Raw genomic sequence first — 10,431 nt, forward strand, 5'->3', positions numbered from 1 at the left:
TTTCTATATTTATAGACATTTTATTTTAGTTTGGAAGTCAACTTCCTTTTTCTTTTTTTTCTTTCTTTATCAAGTTGGGAGTATCATTGACTGTGACTTTGTGCAACTAGTTGTTGATTCGTTTTGAATAATCAACATTATTTCTTACAATGTCTTGGGCGTATGAATAACAGAGAGAAAACGGTCATGATACAAGCTAAATAAGAGTAGTACTAATTAGTAAACAATTTGTGCATGATGTTTGCTTATAACCAAGTGGCATAAAGGGAAAAATGTGTATGCTTCATGCATGACTTGGAATAGTATTGGTCAAGTCACACAAGCTAATCAACTTGTTGGCAAGTGGCCCTTTACCATAGTGGTGAAAAAGTATTGTGCTCTTGCATGACGGTGTGGGTTCGAATTTTGTCAGTGATAATCTAACATCTAACTTACTAGTGTTATCGTTCGACTCAAAGAAAAAAAAAATTGAAATGTATGTAGTGGATAAACACAATCTCAAAATTTAATTAAACTCACATAACAATGATAAATAAAGGCATTATCACAACTTAGAGGTGGTGAGAAATCCCATTAAAATAGAACTTAATATATACATATTAAAAACAAAAACAAATTGATGCAAAATCTCCCGACGACTAATACTATTCCAAGTCATGCATGAAACATACACATTTGTCTCTTCATGCCACTTGGTTATAAGCAAACATCATGCATTTACTAATACTATTCCAAGTCCTGCATGAAACCTACACATTTGTCCTTTCATGCCACTTGGTTATAAGCCAACATCATGCACAAGTTGTTTACTAATTAGTATTACTACTATTAGCTTGTATCATGACCGTTTTCTTAATGTTATTCATACGCCTTCCTTTTTTTTCCTTTCTTTATCAAGTTGGGAGTATCACTAATTGTGACCATGTGTAACTAGTTGTTGATTCGTTTTGAATAATCAATATTATTTTTACAATGTCTTGGTTATATGAATAACAGAAAGAAAACGATCATGATACAAGCTGAATAAGAGTAGTACTAATTAGTAAACAATTTGTGCATGATGTTTGCTTATAACCAAATGGCATGAAGGGACAAATGTGTATGTTTCATGCTTGACTTGGAATAGTATTAATAAAGTCACACAGGCCAAACAACTTGTTGGCAAGTGGCTCTTTACTACAGTGGTGAAAAAGTGTTGTACTCTTGCATGACGGTGTGTGGGTTCAAATTTTGTCAGTGACTAATCTAACATCACTTATGCTATTGCTCGACTCAAAAAAAAAAATCAAAATGTATGTAGTGGATAAACACAATCTCAAATTTTAATTAAACTCACATAACAACGATAAATAAAGGCATTACCACAACTTACGGGTGGTGAACAATTCCATTAAAATAGAACTTAATATATACATATTAAAAACAAAAACAAATTGATGCAAAATCTCCCGACGACTAATACTATTCCAAGTCATGCATGAAACATGCACATTTGTCCCTTCATGCCACTTGGTTATAAGCAAACGTCATGCATTTACTAATACTATTCCAAGTCATGCATGAAACCTACACATTTGTCCCTACATGCTACTTGGTTATAAGCAAACATCATGCACAAGTTGTTTACTAATTAGTATTACTATTATTAGCTTGTATCATGATCGTTTTCTTTCTGTTATTCATATGCCCAAGACATTGTAAGAAATAATGTTGATTATTCAAAACAAATCAACAACTAGGTGCACAGGGTCACAGTCTGTGATACTCCCAACTTGATAAAGAAAAAAAGAAAAAAAAGGAATTCAACTTCCAAACTAAAATAAAATGTACATAAATATAGAAAATTGTTATTAGCACTCAAAAAATCTTATTTGGCACTCCAAACTTTCTATAATTAGAAAGGAAAATACATTTGTGCAGAGTGTATGATGAGATTTTTGGAGTGCTAATAACAGTTCTCTAAATATGTCTTAACAAATATTGTACGTGGCATTGACTTCGACTTTCGCGAATAGACTTATAATTTCTGGTATCTAATAAATATCTAGATTGAAAATATTCATCGATCTACAACATTTTCTCATAGAGATACCCATTTGTTTGCTACATTTTCTCATAGAGATACCCATTTGTTTGCTACAAATACCAATATAGAGGCTAAAAGACAATAAGATATGAAATTCATATGTGGTCAAGATATTTATGAATTTAATCATTAAAATGTATAAGCTCAATCATACATTCAAGTTAGATCAATTTGAGATCACAATTTACTAGAAGCATGAATTTGAGATCACAATTTACTAGAAGCATACACCATGTTCTAGGTTTTGTGTGATTGTATGAAAGTTTCCATTGTACTTAGAAACTTCAAGTTGTGAAATCTAGGCATACACCATGCTAGGTTGCTTCTTAGAAGAATATAATTTGATGCATACATCATGATCGGATTATAGAGTTGGGAAACTTAATCATCAACATAAGAGTTGTTAATTGGATAGTTGATAGCTAAGAATCGGAATAGGATTGTTATTGGTGAAATTGGATGCCTTTGCCCTTAATGTCTTGTTTGTTTTTAAGTTTTATTGTTATTGATTTATTTATTTTCTTAAACTTTCAGCAATTTTATCTCTTAGTATTAATCTTCACAACCAATATTTCCTTTAATTTCCTTTCTCAATAATATTTTCAATTTCATTTGTGCGTTAAGTGGTTAGTTATCGAATTAAATCACCGTTCCTTGTGGGATTCGACTCCGTATTTGCACTTTTATACTATCTACAAACCGTGCACTTGCGGATAAACGTGATTATAATTAATCTATTTTAGGTTGCTCTAATTTACGCATTAAGTTTATGGCGCCATTGCTGGGGAACAATTGCCTTTGATTCGAGTACTAATTGTGTACCCCTTTGTTGTATATATTAGTTTGTTTTCTAATTTTTATTTTTTTTCTCCGTATTTGAGGTGCTTGCCTTTTGGTATATGAACGAAAGGCGTTCAAGAAGTCTTGAGTGAGTTCCGTTTGACCCAGAGATCGAACGTACTTTGTGAAATCTAAGAAGGAAAAAAGAATCGCAATACATGGAAGAGGAACAGGAAAGACCTCAGCCCATGGCGGCTATTTCGGTTCCCCATTTCACTAATGAACCTCAGTGCTTAGTTCTTCTGAATGGTGCTCCTCCGAGTATGCAGTTGAATGTATCCATGTTGTCGTTGATCCCTAATTTTCATGGGTTGACTCAGGATGATCCTTTTGATGATCTCAAGCTTTATGTTGAAGCTATAAGCACAATCACACATCCAACCATAGATCAAGATCAAATCAAGATCAAATCAAGATGAGATTGTTTACTTATTCACTTCGGGACAAAGCTAAAGATTGGTTGCATAATTTGAAGCCAAGAACAATCCGGAGTTTCACTGAGCTCACATATGCTTTTCTTTTAAAGTTCTTTCTAGATACTAAAACAGATGCTTTGAGGCAAGAAATCATGCATTTTTCACAAGAGGAAGATGAGCCATTTTTTGAAGCATGGGAACGTTATCAAAAGCTTTTGAGTATGTCCCCTCACCATAATTTTGCAGATTGGTTACAAATTAAGTTCTTATATAATGGACTTAATAAGAGTGACAAAATAGCGAATGGATAACCAAAGTGGAGATGGCCTGGTAATGAAGCCCTATCTGGATGCTATAGCCTTATTTGAGACTTTAGCTACTTAATCAGCTTAGAAAGGAAAAAGAAAGACTAAAGCACCCATGAAGAAGGTTAGAATGTATGAGATTAATTCAGATATCAAGTTAGAAGCCAAGGTTGAGACACTTGGGAAACAAATGGCTAATTTGTTGAACATGGTGAGTCAACAATATCAAAATTAGCCTCAAGTAAATCAAGGAAATTTTCAAGTGCAGTCGGTATGTTCTATTTGTTCTCAACTTGATCATGTCACTAAATCATGTACTCAATATTATTCTCAGAATACGTTCGATCAAGCCAATCAGCTCCAAGTATATCAAGGGAAACCGAAGAATGATCCGTTCTCTAATACCTATAAACAGGGGTGGAGAAATCATCTGAACTTTGCTTGGAATGGTAATCAGAACAGAAATCAGGGTAATATGCAAATACAGCCGAGACCTTATCAAGGGAACATGCGAATGGTTCTTACAAAGCTAGACTCTACTTCATCTTCACTTGAAGTTATGATGCAAGGATTCATGCAAAGAACTGATGATGAAAACAATAAGGTTTTGACTACACTTAATAATTTCAATAAGAATATAACCTCCATGACAACTCGACAAAACACTATGGAGGCAGCCTTGAAATCTTTGGAGGGTCAAGTTGGGCAAATTGCTCAGTCTATGAACACCCAAGAGAGTGGAAAATTTCCAAGCCAAGTTTAGCCAAATCCAAGGGATCAACAGTTTGAGCATGCCAAAGTAGTAACTTTGAGGACCGGTAAGATCATTGTGAATAAACTTGTCAAACGGAAACTGAGCTTGAAAGTTTAAAAGTAAATTATACATCACCAGTTGTTCCAAAGTTGCACTTTAAGCCTAAAGAGGATTCTACAAATGCCAAAACCACTTCGGACACTCTGAAAGTTGTTGAAAGAGTTTACAAGCCTCCAGTTCCTTATCCTCAAAGGCTAGTGAATTCGAAAAAGAACAAGCACATGTTAGACATCCTTGACCAATTCAAGAAGGTGGAGATCAACATTCCTCTCCTTGATGCAATCAAGCAAATTCCTTCTTATGCACAGTTCTTGAAGGATTTGTGCACTAACAAGAAGAAATTCGAGGAAGATGAGAAAACGATGTTGTCTGAAGAAGTTAGTGCAGTACTACAAAGGAAGCTTCCACCGAAAATAAAAGATCCAGGGAGTTTTACTATTTCTTGTACTGTTGGTAATCATTTGTTCAAAAAAACCCTTCTTGATTTGAGGGTTAGTGTGAATCTGGTGCATTTTTCAGTGTATGAACAACTAGGTTTGGGAGAGCTTCAACTAACTTTAGTAGTCTTACAATTCGCAGATCAATCAGTAAAATATCCAAGGGGAATTCTAGAAGATGTTATTGTTTAAGTTGATCACTTCATCCTACCAGTGGATTTTATTGTGCTTGATATGGAAGTTGTTCTGATGCTTGAGAAAGAGATTCCGATTATTTTAGGAAAGCCATTCGTGGCTACATCCGGGACTAAGATCGATGTCAAAGAAGGTCTCTTAACAATGACAGTTTTAGGGGAGACAATCGAATTCAGAATTTTTGATGCCATAAAGCAACCGGGGAAGGTATATGATTGTTTTTTAGTAGACACCATTGATCACAAGGTACAAAAAGTATTCAATCTTACTAGTTCCTCAGATGCATTGGAGTCATGTCTTACTCAAAACTATGATAAGTATGAATCGAAAAGTGAACTTTATGAAATGCAAGTTGCACTTGACGCATTACCGGCAATTGTTAAGGTTAAAAGTATGCACCGAGTTTCAAGTAATCATGCCCGAGGTCACCATGTTTTTAAGGAACTTCCTCTTGTTTTCAGCAATCTTGTTCTGTCAGTCAAGAAACCTCCAAAGCTGAAACTCAAGCAACTACCTGAACACTTGAAGTATGCCTACCTTGGTGAATCAGAAACATTGCCAGTTATTATTGCTTCTAAGTTGACTAAGGTAGAAGAAGAAAAGCTTTACAAGACTACTTTGGGTTGGACTATAGTAGATATAAAAGGTATTAGCCCTTCCATGTGTATGCATTACATCTTTCTTAAAGATGATGCGAAGCCAACTAGAGATCATCAAAGACGGTTGAATCTAAATATGAAAGAAGTAGTAAGAAAAGAAATTCTTAAATTACTTGAGGTTGGGATTATCTATCCTATTTCTGATTCAAAATGCATGAGTGCAATTCTGGTGGTACCAAAGAGAAATGGCATAACAATGGTAAAGAATGAGAACAATGAGTTGATACCTATGAGGTTGAAAACCGAGTGGCGAATTTGTACTGATTACCGAAAGCTGAATGATTCAACACACAAAGATCACTTTCCCATGCCTTTCATTGATCAGATGTTGGAGAGGTTGGCAGGGCATAGTCATTATTGCTTTCTAGATGGTTACTCCGGGTATAATCAAATTCCTATTGCTCCAGATGATCAAGAGAAGACCACCTTCACTTGCTCTTTTGTCACTTTTGCTTACCAGAGAATGTCGTTTGGGTTATGCAATGCTCCTGCTATTTTTCAGAGGTGCATGTTGGCCATCTTTTTTGATATGGTGGAGAGATTTATCGAGGTATTCATGGATGACTTTTCAGTATTTGGTTCTACATTTGATGATTACCTCGATCACCTATCTTAGGTTCTGGAAAGATGTGAGGAGACCAATTTGGTCTTGAATTGGGAGAAATGTCATTTCATGGTTCAACAAGGCATAGTATTGGGACATATGGTTTCCAGTAGAGGTATTGAAGTGGATAAAGCAAAAATTGATTTGATTGCTAATCTTCCACCGCCGACTTCGGTCAAAGCAATTAGATCTTTCATGGGGCATGCTGGTTTCTATCGTCAATTTATCAAAGACTTCTCTAAGATATCGAAGTCTTTATGTGATCTCCTTGCTAAAGATGCCACATTTGATTTCAATAATGAGTTTTTGCATGCTTTTAACTCTCATAAAAATCTTTTAACTTATGTTCCTATTATGATGGCTCCAGATTGGAGTCTTCCTTTTGAACTAATGTGCGATGCTTCTGATTATGCAGTAGGAGCAATTTTAGGACAGAGTTGGCAAGCTGCCCCATGCTATTTATTATGCAAGCAGGACCCTTAATGATGCTCAATTGAATTATTTGACCATTGAAAAAGAGTTGCTAGCTGTGGTTTTTGCATTGGAGAAATTCAGGTCTTATTTGATTGGTTCTAAGGTAATTGTATTTTCCGATCATGCAGCTCCCAAGTATTTGCTTACCAAGAAAGAGGCCAAACCCAGGTTGATCTGTTGGGTTCTTTTGCTGCAAGAATTTCACCTAGAGATTTGAGATAAGAAGGCATCAGAGAATTTAGTTGCAGATCATCCTTCGGTGTTGGTTTCAGCTTTAAGAGATGTTGAAGCAGAGTTACCGTTGAATGAGAGTTTTTCGGACGAACAACTCTTTGCCATTTCCAAAACAAATTTTCCTTGGTTTGCAATTATTGTGAATTACTTGGCTACCGGAGACTTTCCTGGAGTGAGTAATCGTTAAGATAGAAAGAAACTTCAATATATGGCCAAGCATTATTTTTGGGACGATCCATATTTGTTCAAGCATTGTCCAAATCAAATTATTCGAAGATGCATTCCCAAAGAAGAGAAGCAGAGTGTGCTTACTTTCTGCCATAGTTTTGCATGTGGACGACATTTCGGGGCTAAGAAAACTGATGCTAAGGTATTGCAATCTGGATTGTTTTGGCCTTCTTTGTTTAAAGATGCATATGATTTTTGCAAGAGATGTGATCGTTGCCAAAGGATGGGAAATATTTCGCATCGAAACATGATGCCACTCAACAACATTCTAGAGGTTGAGTTATTTGATGTGTGGGGTATTGATTTCATGGGACCCTTCCCAAGCTCTTATAGTTATTAGTATATATTGGTGGGAGTTGACTATGTTTCCAAGTGGGTTGAGGCTTTGGCTACTCGAACCAATGATCATAAAGTTGTTTCGTTTTTCCTCAAAGACATCATATTTCCTCAGTTTGGGACTCCTAGAGCCATTATCAGTGACAAAGGCACTCATTTCTGTAATAAGCCCTTTGAAGTTCTCCTGAAAAAGTACAACATAACCCATAGGTGTCTATATCTTATGATCCTTAGACAAGTGGTCAAGTTGAGGTTTCGAATAGAGAAATCAAGAGAATTTTGGAAAAGACAGTCAACACTACAAGGAAGGATTGGTCTGTTCGTTTAAATGATGCTTTGTGGGTGTATAGAACACAATATAAGACTCTTATATGCATGTCTCCTTATCGACTTGTCTATGGGAAAACTTGTCACCTTCCAGTGGAGTTGGAGCATAGAGCTTTGTGGGCAATCAATCGATTGAATTTTGATTTAAACAATGCTGGGAAAGCACGAAAGCTTCAATTGAATGAACTAGATGAACTACGAAATGAAGCCTATGAGAATGCAAGGATATACAAGGATCGAACGAGGGCCTATCATGATAAGTTAATTGTTTGAAAATAATTTTTTCCAGGTCAGAAAGTGTTGCTCTATAACCCTAGACTCTGCCTTTTTCTAGGTAAGCTTAAATCTCGTTGGTCTGGTCCTTTCTTAGTACAACATGTTTTTCCTCATGGTGCAATTGAAATTCATAATCCCAAGGATGAATCCACGTTTAAAGTGAATGGACAAAGACTAGAGCTTTAATGAGAGGATGCAACGCACGAAATTTTTGAAGCTTTATATCATGATGAGTGCCCTGGTGTCTCCATTTAAGTTTGGGGGCCATCCGTCTGGCTGAAGACGTTAAACTTAGCGCTTGTTGGGAGGTAACCCAACTAGGTGATTTCGTTTCTTTTCTTTTAGTTTATTTTAGTTTTGTGTTTTTTATGCTTCTATCATATTTTGAATGTTTATCTAATATTTGCATATTTTTGCCATGTGTCTATACTAGTGAGTGGAAGTGAATGGGTGATTTGTCAACTTTTGGTACTTCATTAAAGGGAGTTCCAAATCCTATCTTTGCAATTTTTATTTTGTTTTTCCATTTCTTTGCTTTGATGAATGCATTGCGTGTATTAGTTTTTGAAACATTGAGGACAATGTTTCATTCAAGTTTGGGGTTGTGAACTTTAATTTTTGTGTTTTCATTGCTTTTGTTTTAAGAATTGTCCAAAAAAAAAATATAAAAAAATAATGAAAAATATAAAAAATTTAAAACATAATTAGGTTGCTTAAGCGGCCATGTAGTCCGCTCAATCGATTTATTTTTATAAAAAAATTTGTTAGTTTTTTTTTTTTGTTTCTTCCAACACCTATGATGAGAATTGGATTAAAGTACATTGTATGATTGATATGAGATTGATGAGTATTAATTATGGTCTACGGATTATTCACTTACTGGCTCTAATTGACATGACTTTCCTTGAAATTTTTTGAGCACATTAACCATGTTAATATGATGACTTCATGATATAGAGACTTATATGTGGATTTTATGAGACTTGTTTAACCCTTGTGAGCGTTTGAGCCTATTCAAAATTGAACTATTAAGTATCACTCTCATTTATTCTTGTGTGAACGGTCTCATTTGATTTGCATCTCTAGAACTTGCCTTAAACCTCTTGGTACATTCATCAATTCATGTAACAAACTTGGAAGTGATAAGGCATTTGTTTCTCTCGTTTGAGCCTTCCAAGCCAGCCATTATTATGATTTTCCCTAGTTAGCCCTGTTAAGCCTTGAATGTGAACCTTTCTTGTTTCTTTAACCTAAATATTTCTACCTACCCTCGTTAAAAATGAGAAAGAAAAAAAAATTCCTACCTGTCTAAAGAGCTTGTAGAGTAGTTCTTAGGGTCGACTATTGTAATTTCAATCTTTCTCATTTTTCAAGAGAAGAAAAAAAAAGATAGAAAGAAAGTAGTTGTTACTACAAGGAAATGAAATGAGTGTTTCAAAGATTAGACCAAATGAAAAATAGTCTCTGCATAGAGTAAAAGTGTTTCATATATCTTTTAGTTTATTTTTGTTTTCAAATGTAATTGTAAGCTCTACAAGTCATTTAGATTTTGTGTTTATCTTACCCTTCTTTGTTAGCCAGTTAACTTTTAGCCTCAATACAGCCATGTGAAAGACCTTTGATCCAAGTGGTTATTTGATATTGATACCGAGTTAGGTGGACAAGCAAGTATATGGCTGCATGTTTAATGAGATCAATTGAACAAAACACATCAATCTGCAAATATGAGTGAATGAGTGTATACCATGTGAGGAATTAGAGTCGAGCTAATTTGCATATACATATCCGGATCAAGAAAAGTTGTGTTAATAATGGTTAATGCTCACACACTTCACGGATGTCGAGTCGATTTGAGAAAGTTTGTGAATTGTTTGATTGAAAATCTTTAATACTTGTTGATATCATATTAATCATGTTTATGAGTTGAATTTCCTGAGGGTGCCATTGTTGGAAGGATTGCTTTGAGTTTTAATTTGATTTTCTTTTGTTTTGTTTAGCTCGAGGACTAGCAAAATCTAAGTTTTGGGGTACTTGATAGACTCATATTTATACAAGTTTTTGTTACCTTAGTACTTGGATTATGTATAGTTTTCATCCCTTATTAGTAGTTTACTTATGGTTTTCTTATTTTGTAGAATTAATTGCAAAGAAATGGATTTTGAGGCAAATAAGAGGAGTTTTGAGAGTCTAAAAATGGTCC

At 34.9% G+C, this 10,431-nt stretch overlaps 1 protein-coding gene and 1 non-coding gene across 2 annotated transcripts; one reads left to right on the top strand and one right to left on the bottom strand.

Moving 5' to 3' along the window:
* Window positions 1–3,476: 3,476 nt before the first annotated feature.
* LOC114824679 (small nucleolar RNA R71) lies at window positions 3,477–3,583 on the bottom strand. The gene has a single exon (XR_003772951.1). It is a non-coding gene; the product is annotated as a small nucleolar RNA R71 (small nucleolar RNA).
* Window positions 3,584–6,455: 2,872 nt separating this feature from the next.
* Window positions 6,456–8,228, top strand: LOC139195053 (uncharacterized). Its single transcript, XM_070820235.1, has 4 exons — window positions 6,456–6,792; window positions 6,875–7,006; window positions 7,103–7,236; window positions 7,863–8,228. The coding sequence occupies exons 1-4, from the start codon at window positions 6,456–6,458 to the stop codon at window positions 8,226–8,228; spliced, it is 969 nt and encodes a 322-aa protein (XP_070676336.1).
* Window positions 8,229–10,431: the final 2,203 nt, after the last annotated feature.

The sequence above is a fragment of the Malus domestica genome, chromosome 04 (genome assembly GCF_042453785.1).
Source record: "Malus domestica chromosome 04, GDT2T_hap1".
Lineage (NCBI taxonomy): Eukaryota > Viridiplantae > Streptophyta > Magnoliopsida > Rosales > Rosaceae > Malus > Malus domestica.

Coding starts and splice junctions, on each gene's coding strand:
- LOC139195053 (XM_070820235.1), top strand. CDS start 6,456: ATGGTTTCCAGTAGAGGTATTGAAGTGGATAAAGCAAAAATTGATTTG. Junction 7,007..7,102: donor GGCCAAACCCAGGTTGATCT/GTTGGGTTCTTT, acceptor TGTTGGTTTCAG/CTTTAAGAGATGTTGAAGCA. Junction 7,237..7,862: donor CTACCGGAGACTTTCCTGGA/GTGAGTAATCGT, acceptor TATGATCCTTAG/ACAAGTGGTCAAGTTGAGGT.